Below are 25,635 nucleotides of genomic sequence, written 5' to 3' on the forward strand. Positions count from 1 at the left end.
AAGACTTTTAATTGTTTAAAAATCTGTTGACTGAGTGTGGAATACAGTATTTGTTTAAATTTCAGAAATCTTACTATTACATGAAATTCACTCTTTCTTGAAGGGATTTTGTGCTTTTGTTGACAGTAGTCTTGGGATCAAGATGGTGAATTTTTTTCAGTGGCAGTGTGTTTTTATACAATAAAATTTCTCTAGTGTGCACTGATGTCTGACGGACTGTAGATTTTTTTTTTTAGTTGATTTGTGAAAATGATGAAGAAATGACGGGGGATAAAATGACCAGTTTATATTATCTCAGGGCATACTGCTTGCTGAATGACCACCTATACTCTCTAGTCCAGCCTGCTTGCATTAAAGCAAAATGTATTCTCATCTTGAGTTGAAATCTTTGTTGGATAGTGTTTAAGTATACTAGGTCTCTTCTTAGATGTGTTTCTTTGGCCATGTCTGAGCTTACAAGTTGGGGCACTGGAATGTTGTATTTCACATAGCTTGTTTACATTGATGGAGGAGTGCAGAAGCTCACCATGTTGATACACTATCCCAATTGTACCTTCATTGGTGCCCCTTGGCTTATTCACTGGTATGATACTCATACCAATTTTTATTTATTAAGTGTATTTAAGTGCATATTTAAGTATGTTTTTAAGTGTGTTTGTATTTAAGTGTGTTTTTATTTTGTTTGTATGTTGAGCACTTACCTTGAATATTATACCAGTATTGTGTTGGTAAGACTCTCAGCATATGTGTGGCTTTAGGTGAGGTCAGTGCTACAGTTCTGCACTTGACAGAGGTGGTTCTACCATAGCTAAGTATTTACATCACGTTATAGATAATGCAGTTTTCCTGCCCCCTCCTTGTGTCCTGTTGCAGTAGAATTTATATGTTTAGTTTAATTATACTGAGAGGGGAAAAAAAAAACCAAACCAAAGTCCTGCTAGTATAAGCTGCATTTCCAGTTTCCTCAAGAACCCTTTCTGTATCCATAGAGTTTTGCAACAGAGATAAATCCATAGTCTAGATTGGAAGAGCTTTGCAGGCATGAATATGTTGGTATGCTACTTGGGCATTCATTTTACTCTAGCTATGTTTTCAGAGTTTTGCTGGTATACTTCCACATCACTTCCAGAAAAGTTTTATCTGCATAACTGCAGTTATGTTTTATAATATGGCTCTGATGGTCGATGATCATGCCTTTTCATGCTGCATTAGACTTGTGATAAATCTAGTGGCTGGTGCTTTTTAGTGTAGATATAGCAGTGAGAGTGTGTGAGTATGTCATCCCTGTCTAAGTAATAGATATAGTGTGGGCATAAGAGCCTCTTTGATAATGTAGTTCATTCCGCTTAGGGAGTTGGCATAATTTCTTGTAGTCATTCTGCTGGAATAAGCTGCATCTGTGCTTGATAGGTTTCTTGTGGTGACATATCCGGTCCAGCGTAGACACTGGGATTGTCTACAAAAACAAGCATGTTTTGCATTTATAGTAAAGGAAAAGCAGCAAGATTAATAAACTGTTCCAACATTCATTGTGACTGAAAACTGTTCCAGTTTGAAAGCTGGAATAAACAGTATCGGTAAAGCCCTTGCTGCACCAACGTAAATGCACAAACACTGACCTGAACTGGTGCTTTTTCAAGATCATCACATCGTTGAATGAATGTGTGTATTCTTGTATTCGGATGTTAATTTGCTCCTGCTTTCATTGTGGAAAAGCCAAATTCTGTGTATTATTTTTCCTTTAATTGAGGGTCAGTGAAATTTTAGACAAAAATTAACATGACTAACTAGCACAAACAGACTGTCATGTTTTTTTTTATTGCACTATTAAAATGTTCTAGAGCTACTTCTGATGTTGCTTTGAGTAAAGGAGTGCTACTGAAAATAAAATTAGGCAAATCACTGTCAATACAATAGCTTTTTTTTTTTAATTGAAGGTATTAAGGAAGGGTGGAGAAGTGCAGAGGGAGGAGTCCAGGGAGAAAGTTTTAAATTCATTGCAAGAGAATGATCGTTTTTGTAAAGGCTGATCTTGTGCATTGTCTGAGATGGAACTTGCAGTAGTTTTACTGTGAAGTTGATCTGAGTGTGGAATTTCAAGATCTCATGTTGGAGCTTGACTTTATTAAGATGTGTCTAGTACAGAAAATAATCTTTGCCCCACTGAAATAGGTAGCAAAATCTCCGATGGCTTCAGCAAGGCATTGGCTTCAACAAGGACAAGATTGGCAGCATCGATTATTTTCAGTCTGGTTTTTGGAGTGTTGATACGGACTACAGTGCTGAATTAGTTACACATCTGTCAATTCATTGTATTCAATTCTCAGTTGATTTCCCGTACATAATAACTGAACGGAGTATAAATCTCCATTCAGCTTTAGTTATTGGCGGTTGTTATCTGCTCCTAGCTTGTGTGAACCATGCCTGTGGCAAGGTAACCAGTTTTATTTTTTTAAACTAGTATGGACTAGAGTGACAATAAAAAGTTATTAATTGGGCATTGGATTATAAACTAATTGAGAAATGTTCAGTTCATAAAGAAGTTATATTCTGGGACTGCATAAGTGTTTTTTCAGAGTCTTTGGCAGTTACATGCACAATATGAGCAGTATGATACATGGGTACTCTCTAGTAGAAGCAAGGTAAAAATGTGAAGAACTGACTTCACATTTTGTGAAGTATTGTATTGCACAAATAATTATAGTGTGTGCTAATAGCCTGCCCTATTGCATGTACAAGTACTTTAGAGCATCCAACTTCCTTTGGGCAGGGGAACATTTCTTTCCTAAGAAACTGTTGAGATTACGCATCCTTTTCCTCTTCTGGGATGAAACCAGGACCTTTTGAAGTGTTTTATGAACATTGAGGTTCCCTAAGAACTGTGTATATGGTGGAGCAGTTCCACAGCTAATTTCAAACGTCTTAAGTTCATCTTAAAAGTACTACTCAGATTTAGAGTCTTGGAATTAAAACACATTTTCATACATATTGAAAGGTCACACTTGCATATTGCACTGTGTTGGAATCCCAAATGTCTTCCTTTTTTTAGCTCTTTCTTAGAGCACAATTCCTGATAGATTTTCAACAGTGTAGTAGTTGCTTTTTGTTGATTACTCTGGAAGAGAAATATATTGGTAAGGAATAATTACATGTTGTTGAACATAAGCACAGCAGAGTTTGCAAGTGAGTAGTTAAATCCTTTTGTTTTGCAAAGTACATTTTTAAAATTAATTTTGCTTCCTTAATCCTGTTGTCCTGAAATTACAACTTTTTGGTAATTGTGCCTTCTGTATTTTTGCCTGAGTAAAATCGGGAGTGAGATTGATTTACAATCAAGTTTTTCAGTGTTTACCTCTTTTCCATTGAATATTGTTTTGATAGGTCAAGGAATAATGGTTTTAAAGTACAAGGAGGTAGATGTAGATTAGACATAAGGAAGAAGTATTTTACTGTAAGGGTGGTGAAGCATTGGAAGAGATTGCCCAGAGAGGTGGTGGATGCCCCATCCCTGGAAACATTAAAGGCCAGATGGATGGGGATCTGAGCAACCTGATCTGGTTGGAGAAGTCCCTGCTCCTTGAAGGGGGCTTGGACTAGATGACGTTTGAAGGTCCTTTCCAACCCTAACTATTCTGTGGTTCTATGAATACTATGTAATTATTCTACTGCACGTCATTTTTTACAGTAATGAGAGGAAGTGGAAATGCCTCTTAATAATAATTTTTTATATTCAATCTGTGTAAAATCAGTTTCTTGAAAATAAAGGGCTTAATGTGCTCAGCAGCTCTTAAGTTGATCATAAAATGCATGCTTGGTTAGTTACGAGAGTCTGAAATTGGCTAGTTTGCAAGATACTAGATTGTTCAAAAGTAGCAAGGACTTGAAATATGAGAGTAAAATATATGGTAATAAGGGTTTGAGTTTCTACTCCTTTCTTAAACTCTGGTGTTGCAGAGAATGCAAATAAGGTTTTGTTCTTGTGTAGATGAGTCTTCTTCAATGAGTCCAAGGCTCTCTGTTTGTTAGGAACCTGAGAGATAACTGACAGTCTATGTGAGGCAGTAGTTTACAGCACCATAGCAACCTGAAGTGCATTCTGCTTAAATGATAGACTTTACCTGATATTACCTAATATGTGGCAAAATGGCTTCCCTCCCCAGTTCAGAAGCATACTGAGCAAAATATTAGCACTGTGAAAGTGAATGGGAGTCAATGATGGAAATTTGTGTGAGGGAAGGACTAATTTTTGCCTCTGCAGTCAGTGTGGAATCACTTAATGCTGCTGTGATCCTTTGATGTAATTTCAGAAGGATCCTGGTATTGGGTTAATAGAGTTATTTTTACATCTGCATTCAAAAAGGATACGAGGGATAAAAATGTCACAAATTCAAATCTTCCATAGTGAAGTTACTATGAATGTTGGGATTGTAGATGAAAATTCTGGAGAATGGTATAGAGCGACAGAATAGTGCAGAAGATTTGATGGCTCAGATCCATTATAAGGCATGATGGAGGTGTTGCAAGAGTTCCTGCTGACTGGATGTGTACAAAGTCTTACTGAACTTTGGAGACTTAGTGGGCGTATCTCATAACTCAAGCAGTAGTTGCTTCATGTACTTCCTGTGTTACTGTATGCAAGTTTGATTATCTCCTGCTATAAAGCTCTAACTGTGGCAGTAATTTCCTTGCTTTAGAGCATTGATTTCCAAAGGTCAGTGTACAGGCTCAAAAGTCATGGGCCAGCATGCTCTCAGTCAGGAATTGATACCATATAGTTGCCTGGAAGTCACGAGTCTATAGATTTTTACAAGAGTTTTGCATTTAAATTTATTTACTTGTGGCTTACCAAGATTTTATGTTGATCGTATCATACTTCTTGGAATTACTGCTCTAAATGTTGATTTTCTAAACTATCCACTGTCTTAGGCTTTTTACAAAATGTGAGAATAGTATTTTACTGCTTTGTATCTGAAATTATGTGTTAAGATTTTATTATAAAAGACTTTGAGGAAGGAAAATAATTCTTTTGTGACAAGCTTTAATGTAATTCGAGTGAATTTAAATCCAATGTTTACAGTGGTTTTGAGTACTCCCATTTTTTAAGTTGTAAAAATCATGCACAGTTTCTGGACAAATACAGTTTTAGTGACTGTGCAGGTGTTGCATAATACTGGGGACTGTGCAGCATGGTGATGAAAAATTTACGTTGGTAAGGACCACTGGAGGCTATCTGGCCTTGTCTCCTGCTGTAAGCAGAAGTAGCTTCGAAGTTAGGACAGGTTGGTCAGGGCTATTTGAGTTTTGAAAATTTCCAAAGAGGACGATTGCATCCTCTTACTTGAACATTGGTGTTTTTTAACTTCTTTTTTTCTTTATATCTAGTTAGAGTTTTGGCTGTTGCTTTGCATCTTGCTGTGCATTGATGAGACGAGGCTGTCTCTGCTCATCTTAGTACCCTTTTTAGCTAGTGATGGACTGCCAGTAGCATTTCTGTTAGCCTTCTGTTGTCCAGACTGAAGAAAAGAGTGGTTCCCTCAGACTTTTAGTGTCACGTGCCTCAGGATTTTATTGGCCCTCTGCTGGACTCTTTACAGTTTTTCTCTGTTTCTTTTAAGGAGAAGGAGGGGGAGCAGAACTGGACACAGTACGTCAGATGGCAGCTCACAAGTGCTGAGTAGAGGGGAATAATCGCTTCCATTGACCTGCTGCCTGTACTGAAGCTAATGTGAGAGTGGTGGCTGTATTAACTGTATGTCTGTGGCTACAGTCCGACAATTGCTTTAGGCTGACTGAAGCATTGCTGCCTTCAAGGCAAGCCAGAACTGAATCAAGAAGCTAATCCGAGTTGAAACGAGTCAGTGTATTTTGTCAGATTAATTTTCTGTTCCAGACGACTGTTCAAAGCCTTGATCTGACTCGGTGAGTGTGGGTGAGAGGTGCAGGACTCCTCTCTCCCTTTTGTTGGTCTGTGCTGTGTTGTAGGTGAGAGTGCTGAAAGGAGAGGGTAGAGGCTTTAAGGCTGAGTTATCACAGCCCCCCAGAGGGCTGGCCTGCATAGCTGTGATTTCCTTGTCAGTTTTATTCCTTTCACCTTTTCTTATATTCTGTTTGGGAGCATGTGATAAAGGGCACTCTGGTTATTTCCCAGAAGGGATGGATAATGCTGCTTCCAGAAGTACATGTAACCCAAGTTGAAGTACATGGTGGGTTCCGCCAGTGCAGTAGCAGGGGTGTGAAATAAAACAGTAGAGGCTTTGCTCATAATAAGTTACAGGCAGTATCTGTGCTGCGTTGTGACTAATTAGTAAGGAGTGCCCTTTGTAAATTAGTTGGATGCACGAGCAGGGTTGAGTTTGGCCTACTTATGATAAACAGGTATTTTGATTTGTTTGTTTGATTTTTTTTTTTTTTTTTTTTTTTTTCCTGAGACACTGTATTGATTGTAACTAGATATTTCTTAGGCTACATTGTAACAGCTCCAGCAGGTTTTGTGAATCTTCCCAGTGAGTATTTTCCATCAACTGTCTGTAGTGTGGGCCCTTGTCAGGCCCTGGGTGCACTGATGGCCCTGATGGCCCAGACAGGCCTCACCTGGAGCCTCTACCCATGCCCCTTGCCCGTGCTGAAGCGCTCGTCAACTGATCTGAATACAGAAGTGAGTCAGTCTTTTTTGAGTCTAGGCCAGTGGTCTCCAGATGTTTTTGATTGCACACCCTGATTGACAATTGAGCACACACCCCCAATATTTGTATATTTATTTGCACATTACATGCATGCACTGTGGAAGTTCTAATACTTTCTTCCTGCACCCCAGTGGATTGTCTTGCACACACCCCACTTTAGAGTCCACTGATCTAGGCTACATAACTCTAGTCCCACTCTAATACCGCTCATTGTGTCAAGTTTTCATACTCTGTTGTCTTAGTACATTTATAATTATTTCACATATCAGTCGTTGATTTGGCCCATTATATGTTAACAAACAGTGAGGAGGACAGAATTTGTATAACTTGTGTGCTGAAAGGCAAAAGATAGCAAGAAGAGCAGCAAACTTCTCTACCATTTGTGCTGTAGAAACCATGTTAGGCAAATTTCACAGGATAGGCTTGCATTTAGTAACACATTTAAATGATCATCTGTGTCAAGGTCATGTGTTGCTAGAGTTGTCCTCTTTTTTTAAATGGACTGAATGAGTAGTTGCTTTTGGGTGCACAAGGACTCGATCTGGTTGTCCACCTCCTCTTACTGTCCTGAAGTTAACAGGGCACTAACCCGTATTGAAAATCTACATCAGTTAAAAAGGTTTAAACCTGCAGTTATGTGGTAGATCTTGGGTATGTGTGGCAAAATAGGAACAGAATTTAGTCTAAATAGGTAGGTTTGTGGCTTGGTGATGTTATCTTGATTGTTCTTTCACAGACCACATACCTCTATGTGTGCTGTTTAAATTGCGTGGCAGTCCTGTGGTATTTCACAGAAGTGCTGCCATGCAGCATCACGTGAGTGTAATGTTACCTGGCCATCGTTTGTGGGGATATTGAGATGGTAGCGATCTGACTGTGCTTTATTTGCAGTTTTTCAAGGTGCAGGAGCATGTAGCCGCTTAGGCTGCGAATGCTGATCAGAGCAACTTCTGAATGTAGAAAGAGCTGTGTATGATAAGTGTGTGTGGCCCTGAGATAGTACACAGCGGTTTCTATACAGTTTATGTACAGAAACATAAAAACTTGGTGATCGTTTTATACAGATCAACTCTTTGGTAAACCAGAATTAAAAAAAAAAAAATTAAAAAGATGATGTACTATTTCTTTTTCATGTGTGTATAGAATTCTGCTAGTGATAACAAGAATGCTAAAGCTTGTTAGGAAGATGCACTTCTGGAGGGGACTGGTTGTGATTGTTGTTTATAAAAATGTTTTATTGTCTATTGTAAAATGGTAGGAGTTTATATTGGGTAGATTTTTCTTGTATCATATTTGTGAAAGGAGGAAAACCAACAATTATTTTTTTTTCTGATAAAGCCAACTGCATGTTCAGCTAAAGGGCTGAATAATGAAGAACATGTATTATCATTAAGATTTTCTTTCATTGATGTTTTAATGCAATTTATTTTTCTTCTAATCATCATATGCTTAGTGAACTTAGCAAATTTGTCTTGTTTGTGTTAGTAATTTTAATACCCACAGGAGTAGTGATTGAACAAAGTTCAATGTGATCACTTTCCGTAATGTTGAACCGTTACTCTAGTATAGTCACAGAGAATATTTGGTTTGGTAAAGCAAAGACATTTTATTTTATTTAAATAACAATGTCAGTATTGCCATATGGGATGGGATGTGGTTTTCAAAAGTAGGCAAGCAGTGTGAAAACAAAAATCCCGTTGACTTTCGGTACAGCTGATTTTTACTTTTGGTTAGCTAGGAGTCTTTGAAACCTTATTCTGTAGAGATGGATATGCTGTTTAGCTGTTGGAGGAAGTAACGACTTTCTATAGGTAGTACTAACGGTGCAGTTAAAGCAGAATGCTAATCAGTTAATGCTAATCACTTATTAATTTGTGCTTGCTAACGCACGTTTAAATTTCATGAAATCATAAAACGTCATGTTACTTGCCTAGCATTAAATTGCAAGATCAGTGCTCACGCTAGTGGCTGTATGCAGCAGTGAACAGATGTGCTACTGAGTCATGGGAGAAATTATTTTTCTTAAGATGCAAAATTGCCTCATGAATGCTGATTCTGTTGACATTTGAGGTAGTTTTCTGTAGCCCTGATTTGTTGTCCTGTTCTCCCAGAGAGGTGATACTGAAGGATCCTTATAGTGATGTATTCTTTGATTCTGCTTCAGCCTCTCTGTAAGTTAAAGCACAGGAGGCTGAATAAAAAATCTGAATGAGGCTATGCGGTATAGAGGACAGGGTACCTTCTGTTAATCTAAAGCGTAATCCAATTTCAGAATCAGTGGAGTATAGAAAATGTCAAGAAGGAGTTTGCAGAATCACAAGAGAGTTGAAGTGGGAAGGGAGGTCTGAAGATCACCTCTTTCAGTGCAGGCTTAACCAGAGCAGGCTGCTCTGGGTTCTGGGTATTTCCAAGGATGGAGACTGCATAACCTTGCTGGAAAACTTGTGCTGGTATTTGACTACTTTCAGAGTTTAAAAAAAAAAACCAACCAACCAAAATCCTTATGTCTACATAGCAATTTTTTTTGTTGTTTTGATTTGTGCCCCTTGCCTTTTGTTCGTTCACTGGATACCACTGAGAAGAGTTTGGCTCAATCTTCTTTACACCCTCCCCAGAAGGTATTTGTACACATGGATAGAATTTCCTCATGGCCTTCTGTTCCTCAGACAGAACAGTCCAGGTGCTCTCAGCCTCTTGTATAACAGATGCTCCAGTCCCTTAATTGTCTTAATCATTATGGAGATCTGTATGAGAGAGTCTGAAGAATGGTTCACATGGATCTGGTCAGGGACAGTTAGCTTCTGTTTGGCAAGAAGTAAAAGAGAACAAAATGAATGAAAGCCAAAACTGTATTAATCAGTTTGAGTGGTAAGTATGATAGCAGACTTTTTAAGGGAAACTGAGAAAAAAGCAAGCGTGGAATGCACACCGATCAATTTGATTTGATTAGAAGATACTGTGAAGATGAGATTGGATAACTAAATGGAAGCCAGAGTATTGACAAGTTTAGGAAGTGCTAGCTAGCATCAGTTGATAATTGAACTGGTGGGTTAAATGGGATCTTACAGAGAGAGTAAGGGAGCATAAAATGGTCCTGAGAGTTACTAACAGGGAAAAGGGAGAAGATAGTCACAGATGACATTCTGATAGTTACGGTGAACAAGGATAACCAGTATATGGAAACAAAAGCTTTGAAGGAGCACCGATTGGAGGAAGGAGTGGTGGAACGTGTTTGGTACAGGCCCCACCCAACTGAGTAGGCAGTGTGTAAGAGATGATGATCATGATACTGTGAGGTTAAAAATGCTCTGCACTTGGTGAATGGATGCTTACATTCAATTTGGCTCATGCAAATTAATTCCCCACCCTTTTAACAAAGGGTTGTCAGAAGTCTGTGCTATTGATCACAGTTTTAGGTACACTTCTGAGTAGTATTGAGGAGAAACTGAAAGTGGCCGTATTGTCTCTAGCTATAGCTAAGAAAGGTATGCTAGAAAACAGTCTTCTTTTTGATGCTTTGTAATGACTTAGCTGTAGTTTCGGTTCAAACCTGTAACAGGAACATCATGGTACTGACCTAAATTTGTTTACTTTTTTTGGCTGATCAGTATTACAGCCACTAATTTGTAAGAGTCTTCGTAGGTTTTATAGTGTTCAGTTATTCCCTCACTGGGATTAGCTGCAAGCAAATTCCTATAGAAGTGTTTTAATTGGAGTCTTGAGATTGCATTCAGTGTTGATTTTTTTTTTTTTTTTTTTTTTACTACTTTAAGTCATAGAAGTTCTGTTTAATAATTTTGGTTAATTATTTGTCTTTCTCTTAATATAAAATTCTAAAAAACCCCTAAATGGTAAAACATTGCATGGGATTTTGTTTATCATTACATGTGATTGAATTTGATTTTGAGATAATCAATGGACCTCTGTAGAAGGCGCAGGTTTATTTAAGAACTTTGCTACTAGTAGACAACTGTCAACTTCATAGATTGTTTAATAAAAAATACTGAGATATTCTAAATTGGTTATGTTGTTGAAAGCAATCTTTTGTCTGATACTTATCAAATATCCATCCTCTCCCTTTTTGTTCTAGTTGTCATGGATGATGATGATGATGAATCCTGTCTCCTTGATCTTATTGGGTAAGTTTTCTTTAAGCAATTCTTTCAGAAAAGTTGGCAAAAATAATTTTGCAAAATCATCTTCTAGAAGGTGATTCTATCTCAGTTTTGTTTTAATAGTAGACGACTTGCAAACGTAATGACTAGCTGTGCTTTGCTTCCTCCCTGTGGAGATGTGTGCATCACAAAGCCTTCAGTCCCAGTGTACGCTAGCTGACAGTCCACTTGCTGACGTTCTCCTCAGGAGAGGCTAAGGAATTGACTGTGCATGCAGGTTGGATTTTCTTCTCAGCTAGTGGCAATATCAGATCAATGTTGAAGCCTGTTACTAGGGATGTTGCTACAATCTCCATTGCAAAGAACTGGTTTTTTTTTTTTGAGTTAAAAAAAAAAAATTCAATTTTTTGAGTAGTGGAACTAGATACTTTGTTAACACTGTGCTTGTATTTTAAAGGGAAAAGTAAAATTATTCTTAATTAAAATACATAATTTCTGCTGATAACATGCATTTGCATAAGAATGTTAGAAAAATAGAATTGCTACACAGTACTGTTCAGTATTCCCAGCAAAAAGAATTTATCAGCATTTTGCGTAAAGATACTTGATATTAATAAAATTGGGGATTTTAAATGTACCCTTTTTATTTATTATTTCTGTAAGAGATTTATTTGGAGGTTTATAATTCCATATGAGAATCTCAAAAAATAATTAGAATAGCTGAAGCATGAGCAAGATTTTTGTGGATTGTGTATGTGACAAGTTACCTTTGGCTAACATTCATGTCAGTATTCAAGAACAGATAATATGCTATAATGCATTTAAAACATAAGAAGAAAATTAAATATTTCACATATGATACTTTGTTCAAACTACCAGAAATTAGTATGGGATCAGTCTCATAGCAGCTACTAAAAGATTGTCTCCACTTCATACAAGGATTTTTTTTACTGTCTTAAATGTAGTAAATAATAGGCCTTTTACCTTTCTCATGCACTCAAAGCTTCCAGTGAAACCAACGAGAGCTTTAACTTCAGAAAAAAATATCACCATAGTGGCTTCTGTCATTTGGGGGTTACTCTGTAAGTGCTGTAGCAAAAGGATTGCCAGTAATGGCTCACAGTTATGTTCTGTGAAGTATACTGTGCAAGATTACTGGGTGTAGCCATATGCAAACACATGCTGCTTGGAACATAAAGATGATAATTGACTGCATGGGACAATTAAGCGCTCTGTCATGAGCATGAATCATGAGGATCCTGGTACGAGTTCACAAGCGGTCCAGAAAATGAAGTGCTCTCTATACAGATGAGCGTTTGTGTGGAAAAATTACAATGTTCTTCCTGCTGCTGACAGCAATTACTGTCTTAAGCATCTAGAAGAATGGAAAACAGCATTTTTTTTTTTCCATCTGTTCTTTGATTTCAGTAAGTGCCTTCTAAAATGCCTTTCTTACTTAAGACAGTGTTTAAGATGAAGTGTTCTAATTTTTAATTGCATATTTAATGATTTAAAACCAATGAGTGTAAGTGATATTAAATGGCCTGGCTGTTAATCAGTAACTCATCAGCATGCTAGTGCCCTATATGAGATCATGAGTTCTAGTCTCCTTAATTCTTGAAATTTCGTGTAATCTACCATGAAATTGACATTTTTCATTGAAAATATATGTAACGGCTTGTATGTTGTAGACATAATCGTACCATAAGGTCCCTGCCAAGTATTGTCTATTTAATGTATCTTTTGTAAACACACGAGTGCAGTTTGTTTTTGGTATGAAGAAAAGAGGAATAGAGGTGTATTTATGCTTTTAGAAGACTAGTTGTAAACCTGAAAGATCTTTAACTTCTTCCCTCTTTTTTTTCCTAGGATGATTAAGAGAGAAGGAGAGATGTCTTGAATTAATATTTTTTTTACATTAAAATCTGCTTCTCAAAAATGTTTTATTATTCCTTGGTAATCAATAAAGATGCTTAAAAAAAAACCCCCTCCATGTCGTTTTATGCTTCATACTAATGGACATGTTGGGAAATGCTGTATAATTGTTGTATTAAAATAATCCCATGTAACACAGCCTTTTAATGTTTTTTGCTTGGTCTGCATGTGCAGTTACAATAATGTATTTGTTTGAATTTCCAACACTCTTTCCATCAGACTACATTTTTAATCTGAGTTTTATTCTGTGATAGTGCTAAGTTAATGAAATATGCTGGAATTGTATTTTGTAATACTTAATCAGTTATTTCTGTGGTTGATTTCACTTGGACAAGGTACCACTTTTTTTCTCCAAGTGAAGCTACTGTTACACTGGCAAGCATAAGTTTTTGTTAACTTTTGTTAAGGATGGCAGAGAACATGTTAAAGATTCGGGTTTGTGAATACTGTGTTGACTTAGACACTAGCTAAACAGGCGTTGTAGTTCATCTCTGTAGAAGAGATGGCATCCATTGTAGTTCTCATGTTGTTTGGTGGTAGTATTTTTATTAGATTTCGTACTATGTGCTGTCATAAAATACTCATAAAGGGAAGTGAAGTAGAATGCAAGTAAAGTTTTGTGATGAACATATGTTTATTGCTTGGTATGCCTTGGTACAATGACGGCAAATATGCTCAGTATCTGAAAATTGTGCTGATCCAGAAACACAGATCCTCAGGTGGTGTAAACTTTCAGCTTTGCATTGTGAAAGAAATAAGTTTTTACTATAGACCTGATTTATATGAATGCAGTATCTGGCTTAGTAAAATTAACCTCATTAGCAGAAAAACCTTCCTAAAAGTGGTAACCTTTTTTTTTTTTCCTCCCCCTTAAGGGACCCACAGGCGCTGAATTATTTTCTACATGGACCTAGTAGTAAATCTGTAAGTATCATTCTTGTGTATTACACATATATAAGCTTCATTGAGTGTATTATTTCTAAACATGACTTTTGTCTTTCACCAGAGCAATGAAGACTTGACTAATGCAGAATATTCTGTAGCCAACTCAAATTCAATTTTCGCCAACTCCAATGTAAGTCATCAGGAGATAAACTGTATTTGTATTGAGATTGCATGCTTCTATTGTGGCTTTACTTGACTTCTATAAAACTGTATGAAGTAGATGTGGATTTTGACTTGTTTTGTATGAGAATTCTGAATGCTAACTGTCGTAGTTCAGCCCTGATCAGGACCAGACTACGCAGTCTCTCTCTCACTCCCCCCACCCTCCAAGAGAATAGGAGGAGATGATATAAGAAAAACGGCTCAAGGTTTGAGATAAGGACGGGGAGAAATCCTTAAAGTTATCGTCACGGGCAAAACAGACTCGACTTGGAGAAAACTATTCATTTATTTCTAAAATTAGCAGGAGAATGAGACAGGGAACAAGATAACCTCCCCCCACCCCTCCCTCTTCCCGGGCTTAACATTATCCCTACTAGTTCCGCTCCCGAGTGGCATGGGGCGGGGCGGGGAGAGGGGGGGGAGAAGGGAATGGGGGTCGCGGTCAGTTCATCACGCGTTGTTTTACGCCGCTGTATCATCGTCGGGGGAAGAACTCCTCGCATTCCTCCTCTGCTCCAGCGTGGGGTCCCTCCCACGGGCCACAGTCCTTTGTGAAACTGCTCGGGCGTGGGTCATCTCTTCCACGGGGTGCAGTCCCTCTAGAACAGCTGCCCCAGCGGGCCCTCCACGGGCCACAGCCTCCTTCAGGCCTCCACCTGCTCTGGTGTGGGGTCCTCCACTGGCTGCAGGTGGATCTCTGCCCCTCCGTGGACCTCCATGGGCTGCAGGGGGACAACCTGCTCCACCATGGACTTCACCACGAGTTGCAGGGGAATCTTGGCCAGGAGCCATGTTACTCCTCCCCCTCCTTCTTCACTGACCTTGGTGTCTGCAGCCGTTCCTCACAACAGGCTGGCAGACGTCTCTCAAGGTCCTTTTTACATCTTATTCACTTCTCATCTCCTCTCCAACTCTTGCAGCCGGGCCGAGTTGGGCCCAGTCGGCTGCCTGGCGGGAGGCCAGAGGGTGAGGCCTGCAAGGCCCATGAGGCTCGCGCCTCCCCCTCTCTGCCCCCCGCTCAGCTGCTTCACATCTTCTCCCTTTTTTTTTTTTCTGTTTTCCCCTACTTAAATACGTTATCGCAGAGGCGTTATCACAGGACATTCTGCTACCAATTGGCTTGGCCTTGGCCAGCAGCGGGTCCGCCCTAGGCCCGGCCGAGTCCACTGAACAAAGGGGAGCGACTTCTAGCAGTTTCCTACAGAAGCTACCACCTTAGCCCCCCCCCCACTAACAAAACCAGAACAGTAACGTAGAACCACTTCATGCTGTTAGTATTTTAAGTATTTTGTTGGGTTTTCAGTGGGGAATTAATTGAAATACACTGCATTCTTGGAGCATGTTCCGTAAATATGTAAAACTGCTAAGCAGTGAAAATATTCTCCAGTGTAACTCTCTCCAGTAAACTGGACTTGTAATTTTAGTGATTGTAGATGTAGTAGTAGACCTTAAATGTAGACCTTAAAAGTTAGTCATTCATACATTTCTTGTATATGTTAGGATGGTTTTGTTTCTTATTTCTAAGTAGAATCTAAGCTAGCAATTTTTAAAAATTAATGAAAGGGTTGGGTTTTTTTGGGGTTTTTTTTTTTTTTTTTTTTGTTCTTAAGACTGAATAGCTAGCTTGGGATGTTTCTTTCCTATAACTTTGGTGTTAGGGAAGTCACTTTAAATTTATTAGGTATTGCAAGTAGTCTTCAGTATTCTTTCTTTGTCAGGAGTGTATTGCAGCCCTGGACCAAGTTTTACCCAGTGAGATTGTGGAATCCCCATCCTTGGAGATAAAGGCTGATCTACTCTAGTGCTGGCAATAGTCCAGTTTTGAGTAGAAGGTTGGACTAGATGACTTCCAGAGATCTTTCTGACCCATGTTTCTTTGTTTTCATTGGTCTATTTTTAAAAAAAAAACTGGATTCTTCATCCCACAATTCAGTTATTTGAATACATGAAGTAGAGTTTCCTTGGTAATTCCTCTTTCTGTTGTACTGATGTCTTGACTCTGTCTGTTTGTCCCATGTTCCTGACAGATATGTGGATATACTTGTAGTTGTGTAGTGGCCTTAAATAAATGGCGTAAATAAATTCTGAAAACTGTTTATCTGTATGTAGAGTACTAATGACTTTACTGTAGCCACAGTACTGTGATGTGAAGTGTTTGCACTGTCCTTCTCCTCTCAGTGTCATTAAATATGGTAGAAGAAACATACGTTGAGTGACAGTTCCTTCTCCAGATAAGCTGGTTGAGATAATGGTGGAGGAGAGGGGTACCAGCAGTAGCAGGATGTGCCCAATTTTCAGCTAATCAGGAACAGTGGTTTCAACTGGGTGTCAGGCTAGCCATTATCAGACAGTCGCTTCCTGTAAAAGAAAAATTCCTAAGAAAAATGAGATTGTGGGGAAGGAGGATGACATATGACATGCGTTTGTCATAGCCTAGACTTCCTAGTTGTTTTTTGTAGAGATTTTTCTGATAAACTTGAGCAGGTAGGCAGGAGTCAAGGGTGTATATCTGGTGTATTCTCAGAAAGTGAGTTTTTGGAGTAATTTTGAGAGGGAATGGGAGATTCTGGGCAAGGTGGGATTGTTGCATAGGGAGTAGCGGTTGAGAGAAACAAAAATACTTGGTGAAAGCCAAAAGAACTTTATGGTATATGAGATTAGAGGAATAGGTAATCTAGAAGGCAGGTAGGTGATAAGAGGAGCAGGGGCTTCTAGTGTGTGTTCCTAGGATGGCTTACTGTATTTTTATTCTCCAGCACTTGTTCTGTTCCTCTCTTGCTCCGTTCTCATCCTTCAGTATCGTTGTAATGAATACCAGTGCCATCTTCTCTTCCCTCTCTCCCTTGTGTGAGAGCCCTGTGCTGACCTAAGTGAAGAACAACTTGACTGCAAAGATAGATTCTTGTAGTGCATTGTGAAGGAACAAGGAATATCTGAAATATAAATGTAAATTAGATGGTTTCACAGTCTCTGCTTATAATGTAAGATACCTGAAGAGTTAAAAGTCTTTGAGTTCTTTGTCACTAATTTTTTTGCAGATACTGGAAGTGCTGTCTTTGTATGTATTTAAAATTGCTACCATAAATTAGGATTGACTGTCTTGATGCCCATCTGTCCTGGTTTCGACTGGGATGGAGCTAATTTTCCTGTCAGTAGCTGATGTATTTTGGGTTTTGTATGTGAAGAATGTTGATAAACACACTGTTATTAGTAAAGAGACCAAGGACACTGTCTGACTTCGAGGTTTCACTACTGTGCAGGTGCAGGAAGCTGGGAGTGATACAGTGAGAACAGTTGACCCAAACTGGCCAAAGAGAATATTCCATGCCATAAACGGCAACACTCAGTATTTAAGTGGGCGTGGCTTGGTGAGCTGGCTCACTTTTCTGTCGCTTTTTGGAATTGTTCCAGGATCCTTTTCAGGTTTTTTGTTTGTTTGTTTTTTTTCCTTGGTTCTATGATTGCTGCTTGGGATGGGCTGTATCGTCATTGGGTCGTTGCGTGGTGAGAAATTGTGCATCATTCATTTGTGTTTGGGTCGGGTTTTTTAATATTCCTATTCTTATTCATATTATTATTATTTCTGTGTATATATATATATATATATATATAATTATCTCTTTCTTTGCTGTTCTAGTAGACTGTCTTTATTACAACCCACGAGTTTTCTTCCTGATTCTGTTCCCCTATCCCCAGCGGAGGCTGAGTGAGCGGCTGTGTGGCACTCGATTGCTGAGAGTAATTTAATACGGCACCATCTCATGCCTTTCAGTGGCAGAGTTTACAAGTTTAGTGTCAAGGGTTCAGTGCCTCAGCTGGTAAGCATGCTCAGCCAACACCAAACACAAAAAGATTTAAGTTCCTGCTGAGGGAGGGATGAGAAAGCGATATCTGCTCCTGTCCCCCAAGTTGAATGATTACATACCACCTCTGCTGATTCCAAGTTGGTTTCCTTGTGCAGTCGTCAGTCTCTGTTACAGGCCTTGTGAGAGGGTTCCTTAGCCATTGCCCTATTACTTGGGTTGTTACTGCTTCCACCTTCCTATTACAGTAGAGTAGAACAGCTTAAGGGAGGAGAATAATCATGGCACCAGAGAGAATAAGACTCTTGTTGGTAAGCAGATTCATGAAGTTACAGAGGCACTGATTTCTTGTTGAAATTAGCGTGGTGTTTTGTGTGGCTGTTCTGAATCTGGGCAGCAGTGATTCAGATGTAACTTGGAAGGTCCTTGGGTCTAGTTTATGCACACAAAATTGGTTTTGGATGTTAAACAGTCCTGGGAGCAGGGAATGAAATTTGGGATTCTTCATTCCGGTGGGACAGTTTCAAGCTATTAATCTTGATTGCATATAATATTATTTTTATTGATAGTAGTAGTAGTAATAGTATTTTTAGCACTAACCAGAACAACATTAACTGGAGCCCTTTAAGTTGCACAGTCATGAAGGAGTGGTCATTATCACTGGAGACAAGTTACAGCTGCAACAGGGAATTCTCCACAAGAACCTGACAGTTACGAGTCCTGATAATGCCTGGGTTAGTGACTCCTTTTTGCTCTGCCCGATGGCGGCTAGGTACAGTTGAGAACCTGATTTGTAATTTTAGGTGTTCATGAGGTGCAGATATTAAGACATTTAAGTACTAGTTTAGTTCCTTATGTTAACATAAATGTAAAAAAGAGTTTATTGTAATTTTATAATTGTATTTTGAAAATATTTTATTGACTTTTAAGAACAATCTATTAATATTTTAAAACATGACCAAAGCTTCATAAAATATACAGGCTGAACCAGAAACAGATTGGGGTAAAATTCTGAGTAAATATACTTGGAGAACTGAAGTTAGGGTGGGGATGTTAATTGCATGTGATAATTACGGCTTGTAGCACCTTCACACTGTTTATATGAGGTGAAAACAACTGTCTGTGACCTTCAAGAAGTGAATACTTGGAGTATTTCACACCCATCCTAACCTAAAAAGAAACTGGATGTTGTTTTTGAATAGCTATTTAGAAAGATGTACTCTGTCTGACTGTTGCAAGTATTGTTATGCATTAAATTTGTCATTCCACCTGTAGAAACCTGATACTTGTGTTGTCTAAAGTTTCTTAACATAGTTTTGTATTGATGTATTGACACTAGGCCAGATAAATGTTGCTTCTGATTATCACATTATTTATGGTGTAGATTGAAGATTTTTTTTCATTCAAGCTGATACTTAATATTTGCTGTAGTTTCAATGTTTACAGTTGTCTGTAATCTTTTTGCTAGCATAAACTGCGAAGTCTGTAGCATTGTTTTTATTACTGCTTTGTTTCTAAATTTTTTCTAAACAAAGAATTAGTGTAATTCTTTAACTTTATGAAGTGGTCACTAGTTAGCATTGTGTGACTATAGAAATACTGGTAGGTTTTTGGAGATGCATCTCATTCGCCAGAGGAAGTCCGTGAAAGAGCAGCTTTCTCTGGTGTTTTCCCTGCTATTTCAGTTGTTACTGAAACCTTGCCTCAGATTGAGTTATAGTGGAGGTCTTTTCACTCCTTTCTTGTATCCTTTTGTCCATACAGTGCTCAGCTTGAGGAAGGGAAAATGATACCTGTCACATGCTTTTGAAACAGTGCAGCTGCAGAGCTGAGTGCTGTGGAATTGAGAGATCTGAGAAATGAAAAGAGAGTAGTCTCCAGCAGTGTGTTATGAGGGCATGAGTGGGATGTAAGGAATGCACATATTTATGCTGGCCCACTGTATGGGATGAACATACTATGCAAAGAATACGGTTCTGTAAAGAAAGTTTGCTTGCATGAAAAAAAAGCCTAATGGGGAAACAAGATAGAGCTTGGAATTTCTGAAAATTTTTTATTTCTTATTTTGCATTTCAGAACACTGATCCTAAGTCGTCTGTAAAAGGTGTAAGCAGTCAGCTTGGAGAGGGGCCTAGCGATGGCCTGCAGCTGTCCAGTAGCCTTCAGTTTCTTGAAGATGAACTTGTGTCTTCTCCTTTACCTGATCTTACTGAGGATCAGCCTTTTGATATTCTTCAGAAGTCCTTGCAGGAGGCCAATATTACTGAACAGACTTTGGCAGAAGAGGCATATTTGGATGCCAGTGTAGGTTCTAGCCAACAGTTTGCACAAGCTCAGCTTCATCCTTCTTCATCAGCATCCTTTACTCAGGCTTCTAATGTTTCTAATTACTCAGGTCAAACATTGCAACCTATAGGAGTTACTCAAGTGGTACAGCAACCTGTTGGAGCATCTTTTGCAAGCAATACAGTTGGTGTGCAACATGGCTTTACGCAACATGTTGGAATTAGTGTTCCCAGCCAGCATTTATCTAATAGCAGCCAGATTAGTGGTTCTGGGCAGATACAGCTAATTGGTTCATTTAGTAATCAGCCTTCCATGATGACCATTAATAACCTTGATGGATCTCAGATTATACTGAAAGGCAATGGTCAGCAAACGCCTGCAAACATGAGTAGTGGCCTCTTGGTTCATAGACAAACTCCAAATGGTAACTCACTGTTCAGTAATTCAAATTCAAGTCCAGTAGCACAACCTGTAACCGTTCCATTTAACAGCACAAATTTTCAGGCGTCATTGCCTGTCCATAATATCATCATTCAGAGGGGTTTGGCACCAAACTCTAACAAAGTTCCCGTTAATATCCAACCAAAGCCTGTCCAGATGAGTCAGCAGACTGCTTACAATGTGAATAACTTGGGAGTACAGCAACATCACGTACAGCAAGGGATTCCGTTTGCTTCTGCAAACTCACCTCAGAGTTCAGTAGTTGGTCCTCATATGTCTGTTAATATTGTTAATCAACAAAATACAAGAAAGTCCGTTACACCTCAGGCAGTTAGCAATGCTGGAGGTAGTATTGTTATCCATTCTCCTATGGGACAGCCTCATGCACCTCAAAACCAGTTTCTCATACCTACAAGTTTGTCTGTTAATTCTAATTCAGTTCATCATGTCCAGGCCATAAATGGGCAACTTCTTCAGACTCAGCCTTCCCAGCTGGTTCCGAACCAAGTGTCTGCTGAGCATGTAATGCTCAACAGGAACTCTACAAACATGCTGAGAGCCAACCAGTCATATTCAGGACAGATGCTGAATAATCAAAACACAGCTGTTCAGCTTGTTTCCGGCCAAACGTTCACAGCTCCTGGAAACCAAGTTATAGTAAATCATGGAACTTCACAAATTGTTGGTGGGCAGGTACCACTGCAGCAGGCATCACCAGCGGTGTTGCATTTGTCACCCAGTCAAGCTAATGTTTCTCAAGGTAGATCGAGTTTTACTGCGATGTCACCTGGGCAACCTACAGTCTCAAATATGTCTGCGTCTAATCGATTTGCTGTTGCAAGTTCTTCTGGTTCAGTTCATCCTAGCTTGGGACCATCGATTCAGTCTGTCGCATCAGGAGGAAACTTTACTGGAGATCAGCTTACACAGAACAGAACTCAAGTTCCCATCAGTGCATCGCATCGTCTTCCAGCATCCTCTTCCAAATCTATCAGCACCTTTAGCCACACGTCAGTTGGAGTAACGCAACAACAGTTCGCCTTTGGTCAGGTATGAAAGCTACTTGAGAACGTAGCCAAAGAAACGCTTCTAAGCTATGCTAAAATCTGGTTAGTAAAGTATTAAATTTGGTATTAAGACAGCATTAATTTTGCTGGTTTCTGTTGTGACAAATACTGTGGAACTGCTGAAAATTGCTGTAACCTGAGACATTTCATTTGGTATTTTCTGAAGTCTGTCACCAAGTAAATGAGTCTGTCACTCATTAATTCAGAGTATTTTATTGGTGATTTATAGTAATATTTTCAGAACTGCTTAGCACTGATCTATTTCTGCTCCCATTTAAAGGAATGGATGTTGAAGATTGTACAACTATGAGCTGTCCTGAAAATCTTACTGTAGAGCTAGATATAAAGGCTCGGGTACATTCTCAGCACTTAAAAGTCTTTTGACCTAACTAAAAACTATGTATGTGTTTTCAAGGTTTGACCTGTTCAAATTAGAGATGATAAAGTTTCTTGAGTTTCTCTTTGTTACTTACCATACAAAATTAATCTGTTAAAACTTAACCTTTCTGGCATTTTGCCCACTGCAGCTTTGTGTTTCTGGAGCAGTTACAAACTTTCAAATTTGAAGCAAAGACAAGGCAAGAGAAAATACCTTTTAAAGCAGTTTTTAAAAGCATGACATTTTAAAAAATATTTTCTTTAAGAAATCTGCTTAGTAATACTTAATTTTATTTTTTTCTGAATTTACTTTTAAGGTGAGAGCTGGTCTTTTATTGTCTAGTTGATGCAGCTGCAGTATATATTCAACAAAAGTTTGTCTGTTTTCATAAGTGAACTTCCAAACTCTGCCAATATTTAAGTCAGTGACTTGTGACACAGTTAGCAGCAAGCTATTATTCCACTTCGGTCCTCTTTTTGGCTTTTTTTTTTTCCTTGGTCATTATAAAATACTGATAATAAATGTCTCAGAATGCATTTGCACTAATTATCTTAGATCTTTCTCTTTTCCCAAAGGTCTAATGTTCGGTTTTTTTTTTTTTTTTAACCAAGACCGAAATGGGCAATGAAATAATGTGACTTAGAAAATAATATATATTTAGAAAATAAGGGGGAACATGTTGTAGAACCACACTTTTAATCTTTGCCAAAACTGCTAGCACAGGTGGTAACATTTTGTTTGCAGATGAGTAATTTGAGGCCTGCCTGACTTCCTGTTCCCATCTTCCTATTTGTAGGATACGTGCTGGGTCAGTGAGTTTCAGCAGTTACAAAAGCATAGTATTTCTTACTGCTGTAAAAGGTCATTTTGTTTTTGTGCTGAAATTTCAGAGCTGAAAATGGGAACTACAGAGAAGAAATTCTGCTGATCTTTTTAGTTTGTACTTGCATTTTAAGTATTGTACATTATCATAAACCGTGTATCATTTAGTCGCTAAACACTGGACAGTTTGTTCTGCTGTGTATTTTTTTTGTTGTGGAGACAGCTGATTTGGTCATCTTGCAGTTTTGAGACTCTTAAAAGCTGAGCTTTCTGAGGGTCACTTGTAGTTGTAAATCATGATTCTTCTAGAATGTGATTAATGTGTATTTGTACTGTTAGTGTAATTTTTACTCCTCTCTGATTTACTTGATAAAATTCTTGAACTTAGGAGGAATTGAGATGTCTGAAATGTCACCTTTAAAATTTTTTTTTTTTAATGTATGTGGCACAGAAAAAAGCTATGAACCAGACATCACCGGTTTCTGCATCGAAGACACAGGATAATTTGAGACAGCCTCAGCTAACAAGTCTTCTGAGCAACACACTATCAGGTCAACTAAGGTCTTTTTAAAATAATTTTCTTAATTTTCTCCAGCAACAGAAATTTGTTGTTCTTCAGTGTTTCAGACTTGCATTGATGGCTCATGCTGTTAGGGTCCTAAAGTTTATCAGAATTGTGTTTTTAGAAGACGACCAACTAATTTTTCAGTATTGAATGTATGCTTTTGTTTTTCCCAACCATGGCACTTCATTTTGTAGAGTGAGAAGTTGAATCTCCACAATAAGCACTTGTTTATCCCCTCTATAAAATCTAAAATTGTACCTTTTTTCATTTTTCTTTTTTTTTTCCATCTTTGGAAAATAGAAGTAGGTCATTTTCAAAATACGGACATCTGCTAAAAATTCTAAGAAACTTCTAGACCCTCTTTCAATGGTTGCTTCAGATATAGAGGAAAGAAAAATAGTGATTACAAGGTTATGTGCAGGCTGTCATCACTTGATTTGTTTTTGAATGTGTCACTTTAACTTAAAATTGTTCATGGCAAAATAGTGGACTTTTCAAGCAGCACCATGCTACTAAAAGAACAAAACCAGTATATTCAAAACCAGAAAAATGCAGTAACATTCATATTCTCTTTGTACATAAGTAACCCTTTTGAATAAGGTCCCGTAATCTACCTACTTGTTTTTTGGTTCCCCCCTCACCCCCCCCCGCTATACTGTTTAGTGCAGGCTGTCCAGCCAATTCTCTACAATCAGCAGTTGTATGTTTTTTTGGACGAAACAAAAAAATATTTTTATTTGTGTTGGTTGTAATGTAGCATGGCTGATAAGATGCTGTTTGAATTCCTGGGCAAGGCAATTAGAGGAAGTGCCCATCTGGAAAATCCAGAACAAAAATTATGATGCCTGCTATCTGAATACTAGAAAAATTGGTTTTATATGCTTGATGGAGGGTTAGTATTGAAAAACTTGATAAAATTTACTGTATGATTTTCAGTGAATTGCTGGGACACTGTACTCACAGTACTTGAATTTCTTCTTACATTGCAGTACCATGGTAGCGGATTTTTGTAGTTTGCAGCACAGAACATAAGTCCTGTTTCATTTTTATGAGCCAGTTTCCCCACAGGGTAGTTGCACTAACGCTTTTAAGCATATGAGACATATATCTTTCTCCTAAAAGCTAAAAACTCAAGTAAAATGATCACGATAGGTACATGAAATTATTCTGTGCTTGCTTAGGATGACAGAGTCTTTTTAACATATTTTTTTATAGGACAGGACTCTGGAGGAAAAATCATACAGCAATCTCTAGGAACAGCACAGCCACAAGAAAAAGTAATAGGTTCATCGTCAGTTCAACAGAGTATACAGGTAAAGAATGCTTTTCTTTATATGTTTCCCTTTCCCTTAAAATTTCAGTGAAGTTAGGGATGTTTCAGCTCCATATTGATAATCTAAGAGTCCTTGCAGGTTTTTTTAGAGTGTATGAAGTCACTAAAGCGCGTCGAATTCTACTTTGACATAGCAAACAGTGGGTATTTTGCACATTGATACTCTAAATGCTGTTTTGAGATTTAATTCAGTAAGTGGAGTCTGACTGTACTGTTCCCTGAAGGTAATTTCATATGACATAGCAATTCTTCATTGAGCTGGACATAAGTTAGGCTTACTCTTATCATTACTTCTTACAAACTCGGCTATTCTCTAGCACATTGGGCAAGAAGCAAGGGTTTGACGTAGGCTTTAAAGTATGGGCTTCATTGTGGATGGAACTAAACTACACAATCACGGAAGAAAACGAGAGGATCTGATTCAGATTTTTTGTTCCCTGGTGTAAATGTATTTGTCAATGTAGTATGACATGAACGTTTTTCCCTGTCTTACTGATGTACTAGTAGAGCAGAAGACACAGTGGTGGTCAGTCATGAGTTCAGCCTGGTTTTGTAATTGTTGGTCAGATATTCATTCTACTGTGGTGGTGAATACTTTCTATGCTTTGAAGCATACACTGGAAGTACCATTAAAGTGTGCCTGCTTCATGCTACTCTTACTTTGCTAAGAAGGATCCTCTGTCGCAGATGTTTTTTTTTATTCTTTCTAACCATGTTGTAGTTCAAAAGAGCTTTCATACAGTCTTTTTTTAAATTGTAAGTAACTTTTCCTCCAATTGCATTAGTAAGATTAGTTGACTGAAAAAGCTCAGCAACTTCATATTAAACAAAGATTCTTTGATCCAGAGCGGCTTCTTTGGGAGAATACTTGGATTCTGGTAATACCTCTCATACAGTAGGAACTTGAGCCTTTACTATTTCAGAGAGCCTTACATTTTAGGATAGTGTTCCCTTGAAAAACCTTGGCTTCCTAAGTGTCTAAGGAAAGGAGATGTTCCAGCTCTACCTGATAGGTATGTCTATAGTATCGACACCAGAATTCCTAGAATCATGTCACCCCCTACCCAGCCACCATGGCTTATGTGAATTTAAGTACGCA

General features: G+C 38.4%; 1 protein-coding gene across 5 annotated transcripts in view; it reads left to right on the top strand.

Moving 5' to 3' along the window:
- The window catches only part of BICRAL (BICRA like chromatin remodeling complex associated protein), a 47,483-nt gene that overhangs the window by 14,137 nt on the left and 7,711 nt on the right, over positions 1-25,635 (top strand). For all 5 annotated transcript variants that reach the window (XM_086745546.1, XM_086745545.1, XM_086745548.1 and 2 more), the window contains exons 2-7: positions 10,774-10,822; positions 13,609-13,657; positions 13,740-13,808; positions 19,720-21,420; positions 23,090-23,189; positions 24,419-24,516. In XM_086745546.1, the coding sequence (XP_086601672.1) occupies positions 10,779-10,822; positions 13,609-13,657; positions 13,740-13,808; positions 19,720-21,420; positions 23,090-23,189; positions 24,419-24,516 (2,061 nt within the window). In that variant the 5' untranslated portion in view covers positions 10,774-10,778. The remainder of the gene's footprint in view (positions 1-10,773; positions 10,823-13,608; positions 13,658-13,739; positions 13,809-19,719; positions 21,421-23,089; positions 23,190-24,418; positions 24,517-25,635) is intronic.

This window comes from Chlamydotis macqueenii, chromosome 3, assembly GCF_036417535.1.
Source record: "Chlamydotis macqueenii isolate bChlMac1 chromosome 3, bChlMac1.mat, whole genome shotgun sequence".
In the NCBI taxonomy this organism is placed as follows: domain Eukaryota; kingdom Metazoa; phylum Chordata; class Aves; order Otidiformes; family Otididae; genus Chlamydotis; species Chlamydotis macqueenii.